The following is a 20,496-nucleotide window of genomic DNA, read 5'->3' on the forward strand; positions in this document are numbered from 1 at the left end:
GAGCAAGAAGCTTGGATACCAGCACAAGTGTCCTTACAGTTGGAAGAGCAGGAAGCGTGTATACCATCATAGGTGGAAGATCAGCATAAAATTGAACCTGAAACGGATGACTCTTTGCAAGAAGATCCAGAATTGGAAGGTGCATTACATGAAGTGGAGTTGAACCAATGTACAACGATTAGAGAAATAACTACAGGAAGGTCGGTCACAAAATCATATTGGGCAGAACGGAGCAGTTTAAAGTTAGTGTATGGCTGCTTGCATCGAGTATGGAAAAGCGAAAATGGGCAAACCTTCCGAGTACTTATGGTTGTTCCAAGGGTTGGAATTCATGCTGTTCTTAACGTGCAGTACAAATGTCCAAGAGGAGGACACTTGAGAGACATTAAATTAGGAAATAGTCATGTTTTGGTAGTCAAGAAACATTTCAACGAATGGCCCCAAGTATACCCAATTCCTAACCAAGAGACTGAGCCAGTGGCGGAGGCATTCATCAACAAGTGGGTAACGAGATTCGGTGTTCCAATGGAGTTACGTTCTGATCAAGAATGGAATCTCAAGTCATCTTTAAGTCAAGGGATGTACCAGAAACTGAGTATCCGGAAAACGGATGGAATCAACTCCAAGAAGAGAAGGACGGCTAACGATGTCAGCACCAGCCTAGAAGACGAGATGGGGGACATAAAAGGTTTTTGGTATCGCAAATATGTCTAATCGGGACGATCAGACTTAGGTGGAGGGCAGTATGACGAACACGGATGATAGAACAAAATCGAATCAACGATAAATTGCCAGAAGCAACTAGACAGTTAATTCCTAGTTGCCAGAATGCTCTTGAGGCAAAGTTTTGTTAAAGATCTACTATATAAGGGCTGCCGTATTGTGCAGCAAAGACAGTTCTAGTTAGAGTGTTGTCGTGATAAGAAGAATTGAGACATAAGCAAGAAGTTGTAAGCTCAAATAACGAGCAATAAGTGTTAAGTTGTTGGAATTAGAAAAAAAGATAAATGTATAGCATTAAATTGGGACTTTTATTTAACAATCTAGTGATCGAACTCAAGAGTGAGTTACAAGTAGAAAATTTATCGAGAAATCCGTTACAATATGTATATCTATGACTATATATTGTGACGAACATGAATGATATAACAAAATCGAATCAACGATAAATTGCCAGAAGCAACTAGACAGTTATTCCTAGTTGCCAGAATGCTCTTGAGGCAAAGTTTTGTTAAAGATCTACTATATAAGGGCTGTCGGATTATGCAGCAAACACAGTTCTAGAAGTTGTAAGATCGAATAAATTTATTGGAATAAGAAAAAAAAAATAAATGTATAGCATTAATTTGGGACTTGAATTTAACAATCCAATTATCGAACTCAAGAGTGCGTTACAAAGTAAACGATTTATCGAGAAATCCCAAAGAGGGAATTGTTTTAAAATGGCAGAGTTTGACGATTTGAAGATTCCACAACTGAAAAAGGAGTAGGAAAAACGTGGTTCGGTGACAAATAGAGTAAAGTCGGAATTACAATTACGTTTGCGGGAGGCCATGGAAGCGGAAAACATTGGTGTTGACGATTATGTGTTTCAGTTGGAGTTGGAGGAAGAGACTACGAAGATAGAAGCAAAAGAAGAGGCTTAATGCTCGTCAAAGGTTGTGGACATGAACATGGTTTTTGCTGCAATATCGCGGATGTCAACGCAAATGTCGACAAAATTTTAAGAGTTCGCAGCGCAAGATGCACGTATATCAGCACATGTACATAGTGCTTCCCGAATATATGACACCTCTATTACGTATCTATTATATCGCGATAGTAATTGCCGTTTAGCAGGATTATGCCAAATTTTCGTTACGAGTAGACACCGACTTTCGTATCCCCGCAAGACGGAGGTGTTGTGATGGTGTAGTGATAAGTTCTGAACTCTAAGCTCCGAAATTTCCCGGATAATATTTTATATTACGGATATTACTCAATCGCAAGTTTTAAAAATATATTGAAAAGTACTTGATACCTATCAATGTCGATAGATTAGTATCGATCCTTTTCCCAGTACCTATAAATCTGATACGATACTGGTATCGAGTAAAGTGTCGATACTTTTGAAATTTTGTGGAACACTGAGAAGAGGAAATACCTAAAGGGGAAATAAGGAACTAACTAGACTAGAACTTAGAAACTAGGAAACAAAAAAATCATCCGAATTTTCTGCCGATTTCACATTTCTGAACTGGCAACTCTCAGTCTATTTTATGTTTCAGGGGATTTCCCCACACACAACACAACAAGACATTTTAGAAAAATTCCTTAAACATAATATATAAGCAAACAATTAAACTAATTTTTCATTACTTATTTAACAGACACCTAGTAAAAATGTTCTGCCCTAGAGACAAATTTTCGTCATATTCGAGAACAATGTAGCAGTTAATAACTGATACAGAATTAAAAGGTTTAATACATTTAAGTGATATATATGCTAAGCCTACAAGTTGGTTCTATTCTTAAATTTAAAAGTGACGTGCTTTTATGCGGAAAATTTATCATATAAATATTGAAGCGCGCATGTGAATTTACTACGTAAGTACCTATCTATTTTATAAATTAAATTGTAATACGTAAGAAAAAACGTAATATTGAACACACCTAATTTGATATTGACCGCAAGATATGTTAAAAATGTTTTAAGAGGTATGTAAATTTATTTCATATAACTTTTTTACCGTACAGAAAGGCTGACGGTAGATCACGCTTGTCGAGACACCAATATAAAAAACGAAGACTTGAAAAAGACGCAGAGCGACAAAAGCAAGCAGGGGCATTAGAGTCCATTTTGAAGAAAGGTGATCTAAACAGACCATCATCACCCATACCAGAAACCGGAGCTATAGCTGAAATTCCACTTAAACCTCGAGAAGAACATACGTCCGACTCCAATATAATCTGTGAACCTGGTGCTTCTACTTCTGGGTCAAGCGCTATTACAGGTGAAAGTGTTATTACAGGGGAGGAGGCTATGACAAGTGAAACTTCTATTGTAGGTGAAGGTGCTATTGCAAGTCCAAGTGTTTCTACAGAGTTAACATCTATTGTAGATGTCGACCCAGCTACGTGGCCCAATAGATTAACATACACAGAAATAATATATTTGGTAAATAGGTTCTCCAGACCCACTGTATGAATTTCAATTTCCACAAGATACCAATGGTCGGAGATTTACTTCGAGATACTATAAGAGAAAGCTTAATAACGGTGAAGAATTTTAAGAGATTGGCTTGCATATTCTGTGGCAAAAAATTTATTGTATTGCTTTTGTTGTAAAATCTTCAATACAACTATAACTTCCGGTCTATCTGAAGATGGCTACAAAAATTGAAGTCATGTAGGTGATATGCTTAAATCTCCTGAGACATCACGAGACCATGTAAAAGCACTAAAATCTTGGGTAGAACTTTCACGTAGGCTCAAATCGTGTCGTACGCCGTGTCCCAGAGAAAATGTTGGCTAAAAATAGCTTGGCTTTTCAAGGTATTTATGATAGTCTGTATCAACATAACAATGGTAATTTTTTAATACTAGTAGAGTTGTTAGCCGAATTTGATCCCGTTATGCAGGAACATGTACGCAGAGTTTTAAAAAAAGAGGAGAAACAAGCAACCTACTTAAGTAAAACAATTCAAAATGAGTTTATTAACACAATTTCAGACGGCATAAAAAAACATTATATTATGGAAGCTATCATTACGTCGAAATATTATTCTATTATTTTAGATCGTACTCCAGACGCTAGTAAAACTGAGCAGATGACCATGATAATTAGGTACCTTTTATATTATTCAATCACAAGACCATTCAAGAACATTCAGAAATTGTAATAAATGAAAGTTTTTTAGGATTTATACCAATCGAGAAATCAACAGGTCTGGCCCTAACAAAAATTATCGTAGAACAATTATCAGCACTTGGATAAGAAGGAAAGGGTACGATAATGGATCTAATATGAAAGGTATTGAAAGTGGAGTTAAAGCCAGGATTAAAAGAACCAATCCACGGGCATTGGTGGTTCTTTGCAGTAGTCATTTTAAATTTAGTGGTAAACGACATGGCAAAGTCCTCACTGGAAACAACAATTGTTTTTAATACTATGCAAAGAATAATTGTTTTTTTTCACTTTAAGATAAAGGTGGTCAATTATTTTGAAGAATGCAAAAGGTATTACTATAATACTATGTTCGCACCGACACAAAATTCGTGTTTTCATAGACAAAAGAGGTTTTCACGCGAAAACTTGTGTTTTCATCCATACAAAATCTGTCAAACGAAAACACAGTTTTCGCTGAAAACCCTTTGAAAACTTACATTCCACTCATTATAATCGGCGCCTGCTCTAGTTTAATCGATATTATTATAAGACATATTTTGCGAGCCCTAAATGTCAGTTGACAATTTGATTACATTCCATAATTGGTACCCTACAAGAAACTGCTGATGGGTTCGCCAATACACTCACATATGATATGTCAGTACTGTTAATTTACATTTGCATTTATAAATTCAGAACTATTCGCTGATTGGAGAAAGACGTACGCAGAGCTATTGAGAGGAGGAGATGGCATCAAGTGAATATTAATTTTTGTATTTTCATATTTTATTATATTTTTTCTTGCATTCCTTTTTATATTTAAGTATATTATTATAACTAATTTTGATTAAAAGTTTGAAATTTATTAAAGAAATAAAAATTATATTGTCTACTGCGCAAAAGAATTTTTCACTCTGATAGCATTTCAGTCATTACTGACAATTTTCAGCTATGACGGATTTATGGTCAGCAATGGCTCAGAAAAAGACATGAGAGTGAGCAGTATAGATATATAGTGAATCAATTCCGATCACCCATCTGTTAAAGAGAGATGCAAACTCACACACATACGTTTGTTTACATCAGTTTTTGCACAAAGCTCTTAAGAAAATGATAGAAACTTTGTTCTGCGCGCTGACAAAATTTTTTCAGCTATGACTGTCATATTACCCATCAGATGACCGTCACAGTTCTTGTAGGGTACATAACAAATGTAAACAAATAAATGTGTGAACTGTCAATGGAAACTCATCGAAAACACACAATGCCGGTCAGAACGACTTTGGTTCCACAATCTACAAATTATGTTTTCAAGAGGATTTCAATTCGGTGCGAACATAGTATTAGTAAATTAATGCAAAGTAAAGATTCTAACTTAGTCTCCGTCATTAAATTACTTAAAAATACAAAAGATTGCTTTGAAAACTCATGTTCAGATAAGTATTTTACTCAAGTTCTTGAAGACGCCAAAGCCTTAGCTTCTGAAATTGATTGCGAGGTGTTAGACTTTGAAAATGTGGCTAGACCTGGTGCACGATCCAAGAAAAAGCATTTAACTTATGAGTGTGTTGAACCAATCATTGAGCACCGTCAAAAATATAAAATTGAAGTATTTTTTCACATTATAGATACAGCCATAAATTCTTTATAATTAAGATTTTCCCTGATATTGACCATAATAAACAATTAAACAGTTTGGTCCTAATCTTTTTAACTTCTGAAACGATTTTGATGAAAAATGTTTATTGTTCCTTTAGTTAAAGGGCAACATTAGTAATACATAGGCTTTTCTGTAATTTCCAATTGAATGGGAGAAACCTTAGGTGAGAGAGAGAAAAACTACCGACATTCTAAACATATTGTAATATAAACATGCGAAAATAAGAAAAACCAATATACTGTGACGAACACGGATGATAGAACAAAATCGAATCAACGATAAACTGCCAGAAGCAACTAGTTAGCGAATTCGTAGTTGCCAAAATGTTCTAGAAGCAATGTTTTGTTATAGATTTACTATATAAGGGCTGCCAGATTGTGCAGCAAACACAGTTCTAGTTAGAGTGTTGTCGTGATAAGAGCAATCAAGCTATAAGCAAGAAGTTGTAAGCTCGAATAACGAGCAATAAGTGTTAAGTTGTTGGAATTAGAAACAAAGATAAGTGTGTGGCCATTAAATTGGGACTTTTATTTAACAATCCAGTGATCGAACTCAAGAGTGAGTTACAGGTAGACCATTTATCGAGAAATCTGTTACAATATTGTTTAAATAGATACACAATTTATGGAGGATCACACACCACTGATTTATAATTAAAGTTGTTTGATTTTTAAGAAAAACTCAGTATCGCGATATATTTTATACAAGTAATAAGTTTTGATTTATTCCGTCATATAAGAACAGTGTTTTATAATAATTCTTCCGGATAGAGTGGTGTGTACATGTAGAGGGAGGCTAAACTCATTGAACCAGATATTTTGTATGCATGTAGCTTTATAATTGTAGAATATATAAATATATTGTTAAATGTACTTCTTTAAGTATACAATTTAAGTGTTAATACTTATATTTAACCTATATACATATGTGTAACATAGTATATATCAATATGTACACATTTAAGATATTCATTAATTTGAATTATTAGTTAGTAATAAGATAGTAAATAAATACGTTTTTCAATAAAATAAAGACAAATAATATAAAAAAATAGTGAATTTTATTTAACAAAATTGGAATTGGTTATGTCAACAAGAAGGTAACCGATAAGCTAAAATACGAATTTGTTAAAAGAAACAGACAGGTAATAAATTATGTAATAAATCGAGGCAACAGTTATGCTTGTTAAAGCCAACAAATAGATAACATATACGCTAACAAGTTTATATGTTAAAGGTAACAAACTGCTAATCAAAACGATATCACTAACCGAAATTTTGGGAACAAATACTTCTGTTATGGATAACACATAGGTAACATATTCTCTAACAAAAGAATATATTACCTTCAGCAGACTGTAAACAGATTTGATAACCAATGTATGTCATTCTGTTACCCAAAAAATAACAAACGCATATAAAAGGTAACTTAGAAGGAAACTACATGACATAATAACGATTGGATAGAGCGAGAGAATTTTTGAACATCAAATGGCGATGTGTTACTTTTTTCCCACTCTCTGTAAACAATAACAAGTCGCGAACACGTTTGCTAGTAGATATCCGCTTGTAGGGATGCAATTGAAGACGACTTCATTATATTTAAACGAGATCCAGGATCGCCATATCATAAAATATTTTGAAATGCGGATCGCGGATCGTGGATCGCGCGTTAAACATTAAATATTGATCGCGACATCAACGATATTTTTTATGTAAATTCACGATACGACGGAAATTATTATTTATAATAATAAGACATGCTAATGTTCTCAAAATTTTTTTTAAATTTATATTTACACATATAAAATTTTTTTAGTATTTTCTAAGATCCGTGGAATTCTTTACAATGGTTGCAACATTTTTTTTTTAATCGAGCGCTGTCTTTGAATGTTTTTCTTCAAAACCTTAAAAACTTTTCTTCAGTTTTCTTTCGACATTTCATCAAAAACCCGGATAAAATTAAACAAATACTAAGCAAAAATATTTTTAACACACTGGTTTTAACAACTAGATTTATTTCGAATAAATACTGACGAGATATTTATTAAACGTGTAGCATTCACTCGTGCTCCATCAATCATCAATTATGATCACGATCCAAATACAACATTAAATATTGAACGTGTGATAGGGCCAATCAGTCGGCCCGGATGATAGAACAAAATCGAATCAACGATAAAATGCCAGAAGCAACTAGTTAGCGAATTCGTAGTTGCCAGAATGTTCTAGAAGCAATGTTTTGTTACAGATTTACTATATAAGGGCTGCCGGACTGTGCAGCAAAGACAGTTCTAGTTAGAATGTTGTCGTGATAAGAAGAATTGAGACATAAGCAAGAAGTTGTAAGCTCAAATAACGAGCAATAAGTGTTAAGTTGTTGGAATTATTAATAAAGATAAGTGTGTAGCCATTAAATTGGGACTTTTATTTAACAATCTAGTGATCGAACTCAAGAGTGAGTTACAAGTAGACAATTTATCGAGAAATCCGTTACAATATGTATATCTATGACTATATATTGTGACGAACATGAATGATATAACAAAATCGAATCAACGATAAATTGCCAGAAGCAACTAGACAGTTAATTCCTAGTTGCCAGAATGCTCTTGAGGCAAAGTTTTGTTAAAGATCTACTATATAAGGGCTGCCGGATTGTGCAGCAAAGACAGTTCTAGTTAGAGTGTTGTCGTGATAAGAAGAATTGAGACATAAGCAAGAAGTTGTAAGCTCAAATAACGAGCAATAAGTGTTAAGTTTTTGGAATTAGAAAAAAAGATAAATGTATAGCATTAAATTGGGACTTTTATTGTTGCCAGAATGCTCTTGAGGCAAAGTTTTGTTAAAGATCTACTATATAAGGGCTGTCGGATTATGCAGCAAACACAGTTCTAGAAGTTGTAAGATCGAATAAATTTATTGGAATAAGAAAAAAAAAATAAATGTATAGCATTAATTTGGGACTTGAATTTAACAATCCAATTATCGAACTCAAGAGTGAGTTACAAGGTAAACGATTTATCGAGAAATCCCAAAGAGGGAATTGTTTTAAAATGGCAGAGTTTGACGATTTGAAGATTCCACAACTGAAAAAGGAGTAGGAAAAACGTGGTTCGGTGACAAATAGAGTAAAGTCGGAATTACAATCACGTTTGCGGGAGGCCATGGAAGCGGAAAACATTGGTGTTGACGATTATGTGTTTCAGTTGGAGTTGGAGGAAGAGACTACGAAGATAGAAGCAAAAGAAGAGGCTTAATGCTCGTCAAAGGTTGTGGACATGAACATGGTTTTTGCTGCAATATCGCGGATGTCAACGCAAATGTCGACAAAATTTTAAGAGTTCGCAGCGCAAGATGCACGTATATCAGCACATGTACATAGTGCTTCCCGAATATATGACACCTCTAATACGTATCTATTATAACACGATAGTAATTGCCGTTTAGCAGGATTATGCCAAATTTTCGTTACGAGTAGACACCGACTTTCGTATCCCCGCAAGACGGAGGTGTTGTGATGGTGTAGTGATAAGTTCTGAACTCTAAGCTCCGAAATTTCTCGGATAATATTTTATATTACGGATATTACTCAATCGCAAGTTTTAAAAATATATTGAAAAGTACTTGATACCTATCAATGTCGATAGATTAGTATCGATCCTTTTCCCAGTACCTATAAATCTGATACGATACTGGTATCGAGTAAAGTGTCGATACTTTTGAAATTTTGTGGAACACTGAGAAGAGGAAATACCTAAAGGGGAAATAAGGAACTAACTAGACTAGAACTTAGAAACTAGGATACAAAAAAATCATCCGAATTTTCTGCCGATTTCACATTTCTGAACTGGCAACTCTCAGTCTATTTTATGTTTGAGGGGATTTCCCCACACACAACACAACAAGACATTTTAGAAAAATTCCTTAAACATAATATATAAGCAAACAATTAAACTAATTTTTCATTACTTATTTAACAGACACCTAGTAAAAATGTTCTGCCCTAGAGACAAATTTGCGTCATATTCGAGAACAATGTAGCCGTTAATAACTGATACAGAATTAAAAGGTTTAATACATTTAAGTGATATATATGCTAAGCCTACAAGTTGGTTCTATTCTTAAATTTAAAAGTGACGTGCTTTTATGCGGAAAATTAATCATATAAATATTGAAGCGCGCATGTGAATTTACTACGTAAGTACCTATCTATTTTATAAATTAAATTGTAATACGTAAGAAGAAACGTAAATTGAACACACCTAATTTGATATTGACCGCAAGATATGTTAAAAATGTTTTAAGAGGTATGTAAATTTATTTCATATAACTTTTTTACCGTACAGAAAGGCTGACGGTAGATCACGCTTGTCGAGACACCAATATAAAAAACGAAGACTTGAAAAAGACCCAGAGCGACAAAAGCAAGCAGGGGCATTAGAGTCCATTTTGAAGAAAGGTGATCTAAACAGACCATCATCACCCATACCAGAAACCGGAGCTATAGCTGAAATTCCACTTAAACCTCGAGAAGAACATACGTCCGACTCCAATATAATCTGTGAACCTGGTGCTTCTACTTCTGGGTCAAGCGCTACTACAGGTGAAAGTGTTATTACAGGGGAGGAGGCTATGACAGGTGAAACTGCTATTGTAGGTGAAGGTGCTATTGCAAGTCCAAGTGTTTCTACAGAGTTAACATCTATTGTAGACGTCGACCCAGCTACGTGGCCCAATAGATTAACATACACAGAAATAATATATTTGGTAAATAGGTTCTCCAGACCCACTGTATGAATTTCAATTTCCACAAGATACCAATGGTCGGAGATTTACTTCGAGATACTATAAGAGAAAGCTTAATAACGGTGAAGAAATTTTAAGAGATTGGCTTGCATATTCTGTGGCAAAAAATTTATTGTATTGCTTTTGTTGTAAAATCTTCAATACAACTATAACTTCCGGTCTATCTGAAGATGGCTACAAAAATTGAAGTCATGTAGGTGATATGCTTAAATCTCCTGAGACATCACGAGACCATGTAAAAGCACTAAAATCTTGGGTAGAACTTTCACGTAGGCTCAAATCGTGTCGTACGCCGTGTCCCAGAGAAAATGTTGGCTAAAAATAGCTTGGCTTTTCAAGGTATTTATGATAGTCTGTATCAACATAACAATGGTAATTTTTTAATACTAGTAGAGTTGTTAGCCGAATTTGATCCCGTTATGCAGGAACATGTACGCAGAGTTTTAAAAAAAGAGGAGAAACAAGCAACCTACTTAAGTAAAACAATTCAAAATGAGTTTATTAACACAATTTCAGACGGCATAAAAAAACATTATATTATGGAAGCTATCATTACGTCGAAATATTATTCTATTATTTTAGATCGTACTCCAGACGCTAGTAAAACTGAGCAGATGACCATGATAATTAGGTACCTTTTATATTATTCAATCACAAGACCATTCAAGAACATTCAGAAATTGTAATAAATGAAAGTTTTTTAGGGTTTATACCAATCGAGAAATCAACAGGTCTGGCCCTAACAAAAATTATCGTAGAACAATTATCAGCACTTGGATAAGAGGGCAAGGGTACGATAATGGATCTAATATGAAAGGTATTGAAAGTGGAGTTAAAGCCAGGATTAAAAGAACCAATCCACGGGCATTGGTGGTTCTTTGCAGTAGTCATTCTATAAATTTAGTGGTAAACGACATGGCAAAGTCCTCACTGGAAACTACAATTGTTTTTAATACTATGCAAAAAATAATTGTTATTTTTCACTTTAAGATAAAGGTGGTCAATTATTTTGAAGAATGCAAAAGGTATTACTCTAATACTATGTTCGCACCGACACAAAATTCGTGTTTTCATAGACAAAAGAGGTTTTCAGGCGAAAACTTGTGTTTTCATCCATACAAAATCTGTCAAACGAAAACACAGTTTTCGCTGAAAACCCTTTGAAAACTTACATTCCACTCATTATAATCGGCGCCTGCTCTAGTTTAATCGATATTATTAGAAGACATATTTTGCGAGCCCTAAATGTCAGTTGACAATTTGATTACATTCCATAATTGGTACCCTACAAGAAACTGCTGATGGATTCGCCAATACACTCACATTTGATATGTCAGTACTTTTTAAATTCAGAACTATTCACTGATTGGAGAAAGACGTACGCAGAGCTGTTGAGAGGAGGAGATGGCATCAAGTAAAAATTAATTTTTATATTTTCATAATTTATTATATTTTTTCTTGCATTCCTTTTTATATTTAAGTATATTATTATAACTAATTTTGATTAAAAGTTTGAAATTTATTAAAGAAATAAAAATTATATTATCTACTGCGCAAAAGAATTTTTCACTTCAGATAGCATTTCAGTCATTACTGACAATTTTCAGCTATGACGGATTTATGGTCAGCAATGACTCAGAAAAAGACATGAGTGTGAGCAGTATAGATATATAGTGAATCAATTCCGATCACCCATCTGTTAAAGAGAGATGCAAACTCACACACATACGTTTGTTTACATCAGTTTTTGCACAAGACTCTTAAGAAAATGATAGAAACTTTGTTCTGCGCGCTGACAAAATTTTTTTAGCTATGACTGTCATATTACCCATCAGATGACCGTCACTGTTCTTGTAGGGTACATAACAAATGTAAACAAATAAATGTGTGAACTGTCAATGGAAACTCATCGAAAACACACAATGCCGGTCAGAACGACTTTGGTTCCACAATCCACAAATTATGTTTTCAAGAGGATTTCAATTCGGTGCGAACATAGTATTAGTAAATTAATGCAATGTAAAGATTCTAACTTAGTTTCCGTCATTAAATTACTTAAAAATACAAAAGATTGCTTTGAAAACTCATGTTCAGATAAGTATTTTACTCAAGTTCTTGAAGACGCCAAAGCCTTAGCTTCTGAAATTGATTGCGAGGTGTTAGACTTTGAAAATGTGGCTAGACCTGGTGCACGATCCAAGAAAAAGCATTTAACTTATGAGTGTGTTGAACCAATCATTGAGCACCGTCAAAAATATAAAATTGAAGTATTTTTTCACATTATAGATACAGCCATAAATTCTTTATAATTAAGATTTTCCCTGATATTGACCATAATAAACAATTAAACAGTTTGGTCCTAATCTTTTTAACTTCTGAAACGATTTTGATGAAAAATGTTTATTGTTCCTTTAGTTAAAGGGCAACATTAGTAATACATAGGCTTTTCTGTAATTTCCAATTGAATGGGAGAAGCCTTAGGTGAGAGAGAGAAAAACTACCGACATTCTAAACATATTGTAATATAAACATGCCAAAATAAGAAAAACCAATATACTGTGACGAACACGGATGATAGAACAAAATCGAATCAACGATAAACTGCCAGAAGCAACTAGTTAGCGAATTCGTAGTTGCCAAAATGTTCTAGAAGCAATGTTTTGTTATAGATTTACTATATAAGGGCTGCCAGATTGTGCAGCATACACAGTTCTAGTTAGAGTGTTGTCGTGTTAAGAGCAATCAAGCTATAAGCAAGAAGTTGTAAGCTCGAATAACGAGCAATAAGTGTTAAATTGTTGGAATTGGATATAAAGATAAGTGTGTATCCAATTGGGACTTTTATTTATCAATCCAGTGATCGAACTAAGAGTAAATTACAGGTAGACGATTTATCGAGAAATCCGTTACAATTGGTGTCAGAAGTGGAATTGTCAAATAAATTCCCAAGGAGATAATTATTTGAAAATGGCCAAGTTTAAAGATCTGAAGATTCCACAACTGAAAAAGGAGCTGGAGCAACGGGGTTTGGCGACAAATGGATTAAAAACTGAATTACAATCACGGTTGAGAGAGGCCATGGAGGCGGAAAACATTAATGTGGAGGAATATGTCTTTCACATGGAATTAGAAGAAGAGACAACAAAGATAGAAGAAAAGGAAGAGGCTCAATGCTCGTCAAAGATTGTGGACATAAACATGGTTTTTGTCGCAATATCGCAAATGTCAACGCAAATATCGACACTATTTAAAGAACAGGATACACGTATGTCTCAAATGGAAACGCGATTGTCAACGCATTTGGAGGAGCAGTTCGCAGCACAAGATGCACGTTTTTCAGCACAGTTGTCAGCACCGAAAGAGGTCGACGTGCTTATGTCAGCGCAGGTATCCTAACAGTTGGAAGAGGAGGAAGCATGTGAGCCAGGATCTTCACAGTATGAAGAACAAGAAGCTTGTATACCAGCACAAGTGTCTTCACAGTCGGAAGAACTGAACGGGCGCCTGCCAGCGCAGGTGTCCTCACAGTCGGAAGAGGAGGAAGCGTTTGTACCAGTACAAGGGTCCTCACAGTTAGAAGAGCAAGAAGCTTGGATACCAGCACAAGTGTCCTTACAGTTGGAAGAGCAGGAAGCGTGTATACCATCATAGGTGGAAGATCAGCATAAAATTGAACCTGAAACGGATGACTCTTTGCAAGAAGATCCAGAATTGGAAGGTGCATTACATGAAGTGGAGTTGAACCAATGTACAACGATTAGAGAAATAACTACAGGAAGGTCGGTCACAAAATCATATTGGGCAGAACGGAGCAGTTTAAAGTTAGTGTATGGCTGCTTGCATCGAGTATGGAAAAGCGAAAATGGGCAAACCTTCCGAGTACTTATGGTTGTTCCAAGGGTTGGAATTCATGCTGTTCTTAACGTGCAGTACAAATGTCCAAGAGGAGGACACTTGAGAGACATTAAATTAGGAAATAGTCATGTTTTGGTAGTCAAGAAACATTTCAACGAATGGCCCCAAGTATACCCAATTCCTAACCAAGAGACTGAGCCAGTGGCGGAGGCATTCATCAACAAGTGGGTAACGAGATTCGGTGTTCCAATGGAGTTACGTTCTGATCAAGAATGGAATCTCAAGTCATCTTTAAGTCAAGGGATGTACCAGAAACTGAGTATCCGGAAAACGGATGGAATCAACTCCAAGAAGAGAAGGACGGCTAACGATGTCAGCACCAGCCTAGAAGACGAGATGGGGGACATAAAAGGTTTTTGGTATCGCAAATATGTCTAATCGGGACGATCAGACTTAGGTGGAGGGCAGTATGACGAACACGGATGATAGAACAAAATCGAATCAACGATAAACTGCCAGAAGCAACTAGTTAGCGAATTCGTAGTTGCCAGAATGTTCTAAACGCAATGTTTTGTTACAGATTTATTATTTAAGGGCTGCCGGATTGTGCAGCAAAGGCAGTTCTAGTTAGAGTGTTGTCGTGATAAGAAGAATTGAGACATAAGCAAGAAGTTGTAAGCTCAAATAACGAGCAATAAGTGTTAAGTTGTTGGAATCAGAAATAAAGATAAGTGTGTAGCCATTAAATTGGGACTTTTATTTAACAATCCAGTGATCGAACTCAAGAGTGAGTTACAGGTAGACAATATATCGAGAAATCCGTTTCAATATGTATATCTATGACTATATATTGTGACGAACATGAATGATATATAAAAATCGAATCAACGATAAATTGTCAGAAGCAACTAGACAGTTAATTCCTAGTTGCCAGAATGCTTTTGAGGCAAAGTTTTGTTAAAGATCTACTATATAAGAGCTGTCGGATTATGCAGCAAACACAGTTCTGAAAGTTGTAAGATCGAATAAATTTATTGGAATAATAAAAAAAGATAAGTGGGTAGCCATTAAATTGGGACTTTTATTTAACAATCCAGTGATCGAACTCAAGAGTGAGTTACAGGTAGACGATTTATCGAGAAATCCGTTACAATATGTATATTTATGACTATATATTGTGACGAACATGAATGATATAACAAAATCGAATCAACGATAAATTGCCAGAAGCAACTAGACAGTAAATTCCTAGTTGCCAGAATGCTCTTGAGGCAAAGTTTCAGTTGGAGTTGGAGTTGGAGGAAGAGACTACGAAGATAGAAGCAAAAGAAGAGGCTCAATGCTCGTCAAAGGTTGTGGACATGAACATGGTTTTTGCTGCAATATCGCGGATGTCAACGCAAATGTCGACAAAATTTTAAGAGTTCGCAGCGCAAGATGCACGTATATCAGCACATGTACATAGTGCTTCCCGAATATATGACACCTCTATTACGTATCTATTATAACGCGATAGTAATTGCCGTTTAGCAAGATTATGCCAAAATTTTCGTTACGAGTAGACACCGACTTTCGTATCCCCGCAAGACGGAGGTGTTGTGATGGTGTAGTGATAAGTTCTGAACTTTAAGCTCCGAAATTTCTCGGATAATATTTTATATTACGGATATTACTCAAAAGCAAGTTTTAAAAATATATTGAAAAGTACTTGATACCTATCAATGTCGATAGTTTAGTAACGATCCTTTTCCCAGTACCTATAAATCTGATACGATACTGGTATCGAGTAAAGTGTCGATACTTTTGAACTTTTGTGGAACACTAAGAAGAGGAAATACCTAAAGGGGAAATAAGGAACTAACTAGACTAGAACTTAGAAACTAGGATACAAAAAAATCATCCGAATTTTGTGCCGATTTCACATTTCTGAACTGGCAACTCTCAGTCTATTTTATGTTTGAGGGGATTTCCCCACACACAACACAACAAGATATTTTAGAAAAATTCCTTAAACATAATATATAAGCCAACAATTAAACTAATTTTTCATTACTTATTTAACAGACACCTAGTAAAAATGTTCTGCCCTAGAGACAAATTTTCGTCATATTCAAAAACAATGTAGCCGTTAATAACTGATACAGAATTAAAAGGTTTAATACATTTAAGTGATATATATGCTAAGCCTACAAGTTGGTTCTATTCTTAAATTTAAAAGTGACGTGCTTTTATGCGGAAAATTAATCATATAAATATTGAAGCGCGCATGTGAATTTACTACGTAAGTACCTATCTATTTTATAAATTAAATTGAAAAAACGTAATATTGAACACACCTAATTTGATATTGACCGCAAGATATGTTAAAAATGTTTTAAGAGGTATGTCAATTTATTTCATATAATTTTTTTACCGTACAGAAAGGCTGACGCTAGATCACGGTTGTCGAGACACCAATATAAAAAACGAAGACTTGAAAAAGACGCAGGGCGACAAAAGCAAGCAGGAGCATTAGAGTCCATTTTGAAGAAAGGTGATCTAAACAGACCATCACCACCCATACCAGAAACCGGAGCTATAGCTGAAATTCCACTTAAACCTCGAGAAGAACATACGTCCGACTCCGGTATAATCTGTGAACCTGGTGCTTCTACTTCTGGGTCAAGCGCTATTACAGGTGAAAGTGCTATTATAGGGGAAGAGGCTATGACAGGTGAAACTGCTATTGTAGGTGAAGGTGCTATTGCAAGTCCAAGTGTTTCTACAGAGTTAACATCTATTGTAGACGTCGACCCAGCTACGTGGCCCAATAGATTAACATACACAGAAATAATATATTTGGTAAATAGGTTCTCCAGACCCACTGTATGAATTTCAATTTCCACAAGATACCAATGGTCGGAGATTTACTTCGAGATACTATAAGAGAAAGGTTAATAACGGTGAAGAAATTTTAAGAGATTGGCTTGCATATTCTGTGGCAAAAAATTTATTGTATTGCTTTTGTTGTAAAATCTTCAATACAACTATAACTTCCGGTCTATCTGAAGATGGCTACAAAAATTGAAGTCATGTAGGTGATATGCTTAAATCTCCTGAGACATCACGAGACCATGTAAAAGCACTAAAATCTTGGGTAGAACTTTCACGTAGGCTCAAATCGTGTCGTACGCCGTGTCCCAGAGAAAATGTTGGCTAAAAATAGCTTGGCTTTTCAAGGTATTTATGATAGTCTGTATCAACATAACAATGGTAATTTTTTAATACTAGTAGAGTTGTTAGCCGAATTTGATCCCGCTATGGAGGAACATGTATGCAGAGTTTTGAAAAAAGAGGAGAAACAAGCAACCTACTTAAGTAAAACAATTCAAAATGAGTTTATTAATACAATTTCAGACGGCATAAAAAAACATTATATTATGGAAGCTATCATTACGTCGAAATATTATTCTATTATTTTACATCGTACTCCAGACGCTAGTAAAACTGAGCAGATGACCATGATAATTACCTTTCATATTATTCAATCACAAGACCATTCACGAACATTCAGAAATTGTAATAAATGAAAGTTTTTTAGGATTTATACCAATCGAGAAATCAACAGGTCTGGCCCTAACAGCAATTATCGTAGAATAATGGCCAGCACTTGGATAAGAGGGCAAGGGTACGATAATGGATCTAATATGAAAGGTATTGAAAGTGGAGTTAAAGCCAGGATTAAAAGAACCAATCCACGGGCATTGGTGGTTCTTTGCAGTAGTCATTCTTTAAATTTAGTGGTAAACGACATGGCAAAGTCCTCACTGGAAACTACAATTGTTTTTAATACTGTGCAAACTGTAACTTAGTTTCCGTCATTAAATTACTTAAAAATACAAAAGATTGCTTTGAAAACTCATGTTCAGATAAGTATTTTACTCAAGTTCTTGAAGACGCCAAAGCCTTAGCTTCTGAAATTGATTGCGAGGTGTTAGACTTTGAAAATGTGGCTAGACCTGGTGCACGATCCAAGAAAAAGCATTTAACTTATGAGTGTGTTGAACCAATCATTGAGCACCGTCAAAAATATAAAATTGAAGTATTTTTTCACATTATAGATACAGCCATAAATTCTTTATAATTAAGATTTTCCCTGATATTGACCATAATAAACAATTAAACCGTTTGGTCCTAATCTTTTTAGCTTCTGAAACGATTTTGATAAAAAATGTTTATTGTTCCTTTAGTTAAAGGGCAACGTTAGTAATACATCGGCTTTTCTGTAATTTCCAATTGAATGGGAGAAACCTTAGGTGAGAGAGAGAAAAACTACCGACATTCTAAACATATTGTAATATAAACATGGCAAAATAAGAAAAACCAATATACTGTGACGAACACGGATGATAGAACAAAATCGAATCAACGATAAACTGCCAGAAGCAACTAGTTAGCGAATTCGTAGTTGCCAAAATGTTCTAGAAGCAATGTTTTGGTTTAGATTTACTATATAAGGGCTGCCAGATTGTGCAGCATACACAGTTCTAGTTAGAGTGTTGTCGTGTTAAGAGCAATCAAGCTATAAGCAAGAAGTTGTAAGCTCGAATAACGAGCAATAAGTGTTAAATTGTTGGAATTAGAAATAAAGATAAGTGTGTATCCAATTGGGGCTTTTATTTATCAATCCAGTGATCGAACTAAGAGTAAATTACAGGTAGACGATTTATCGAGAAATCCGTTACAATTGGTGTCAGAAGTGGAATTGTCAAATAAATTCCCAAGGAGATAATTATTTGAAAATGGCCAAGTTTAAAGATCTGAAGATTCCACAACTGAAAAAGGAGCTGGAGCAACGGGGTTTGGCGACAAATGGATTAAAAACTGAATTACAATCACGGTTGAGAGAGGCCATGGAGGCGGAAAACATTAATGTGGAGGAATATGTTTTTCACATGGAATTAGAAGAAGAGACCACAAAGATAGAAGAAAAGGAAGAGGCTCAATGCTCGTCAAAGATTGTGGACATAAACATGGTTTTTGTCGCAATATCGCAAATGTCAACGCAAATATCGACACTATTTAAAGAACAGGATACACGTATGTCTCAAATGGAAACGCGATTGTCAACGCATTTGGAGGAGCAGTTCGCAGCACAAGATGCACGTTTTTCAGCACAATTGTCAGCACCGAAAGAGGTCGACGTGCTTATGTCAGCGCAGGTATCCTAACAGTTGGAAGAGGAGGAAGCATGTGAGCCAGGATCTTCACAGTATGAAGAGCAAGAAGCTTGTATACCAGCACAAGTGTCTTCACAGTCGGAAGAACTGAACGGGCGCCTGCCAGCGCAGGTGTCCTCACAGTCGGAAGAGGAGGAAGCGTTTGTACCAGTACAAGGGTCCTCACAGTTAGAAGAGCAGGAAGCTTGGATACCAGCACAAGTGTCCTTACAGTTGGAAGAGCAGGAAGCGTGTATACCATCATAGGTGGAAGATCAGCATAAAATTGAACCTGAAACGGATGACTCTTTGCAAGAAGATCCAGAATTGGAAGGTGCATTACATGAAGTGGAGTTGAACCAATGTACAACGATTAGAGAAATAACTACAGGAAGGTCGGTCACAAAATCATATTGGGCAGAACGGAGCAGTTTAAAGTTAGTGTATGGCTGCTTGCATCGAGTATGGAAAAGCGAAAATGGGCAAACCTTCCGAGTACTTATGGTTGTTCCAAGGGTTGGAATTCATGCTGGTCTTAACGTGCAGTACAAATGTCCAAGAGGAGGGCACTTGAGAGACATTAAATTAGGAAATAGTCATGTTTTGGTAGTCAAGAACCATTTCAACGAATGGCCCCAAGTATACCAAATTCCTAACCAAGAGACTGAACCAGTGGCGGAGGCATTCATCAACAAGTGGGTAACGAGATTCGGTGTTCCAATGGAGTTACGTTCTGATCAAGAATGGAATCTCAAGTCATCTTTAAGTCAAGGGATGTACCAGAAACTGAGTATCCGGAAAACGGATGGAATCAACTCCAAGAAGAGAAGGACGGCTAACGATGTCAGCACCAGCCTAGAAGACGAGATGGGGGACATAAAAGGTTTTTGGTATCGCAAATATGTCTAATCGGGACGATCAGACTTAGGTGGAGGGCAGTATGACGAACACGGATGATAGAACAAAATCGAATCAACGATAAACTGCCAGAAGCAACTAGTTAACGAATTCGTAGTTGCCAGAATGTTCTAAACGCAATGTTTTGTTACAGATTTATTATCTAAGGGCTGCCGGATTGTGCAGCAAAGGCAGTTCTAGTTAGAGTGT

General features: G+C 35.6%; 1 protein-coding gene across 1 annotated transcript in view; it reads left to right on the top strand.

Annotated features, from left to right (window-relative positions):
- LOC138856080 (streptococcal hemagglutinin-like) overlaps positions 1 to 18,303 on the top strand; it is a 37,551-nt gene extending 19,248 nt beyond the window's left edge. Inside the window, exons 5-8 of the mRNA XM_070106511.1 lie at positions 2,737 to 3,084; positions 9,877 to 10,224; positions 16,612 to 16,918; positions 18,292 to 18,303. Of these exons, the coding sequence (XP_069962612.1) occupies positions 2,737 to 3,084; positions 9,877 to 10,224; positions 16,612 to 16,918; positions 18,292 to 18,303 (1,015 nt within the window). The remainder of the gene's footprint in view (positions 1 to 2,736; positions 3,085 to 9,876; positions 10,225 to 16,611; positions 16,919 to 18,291) is intronic.
- Positions 18,304 to 20,496: the final 2,193 nt, after the last annotated feature.

Source organism: Bactrocera oleae, chromosome 3 (assembly GCF_042242935.1).
Source record: "Bactrocera oleae isolate idBacOlea1 chromosome 3, idBacOlea1, whole genome shotgun sequence".
Taxonomy (NCBI): Eukaryota; Metazoa; Arthropoda; class Insecta; order Diptera; family Tephritidae; genus Bactrocera; species Bactrocera oleae.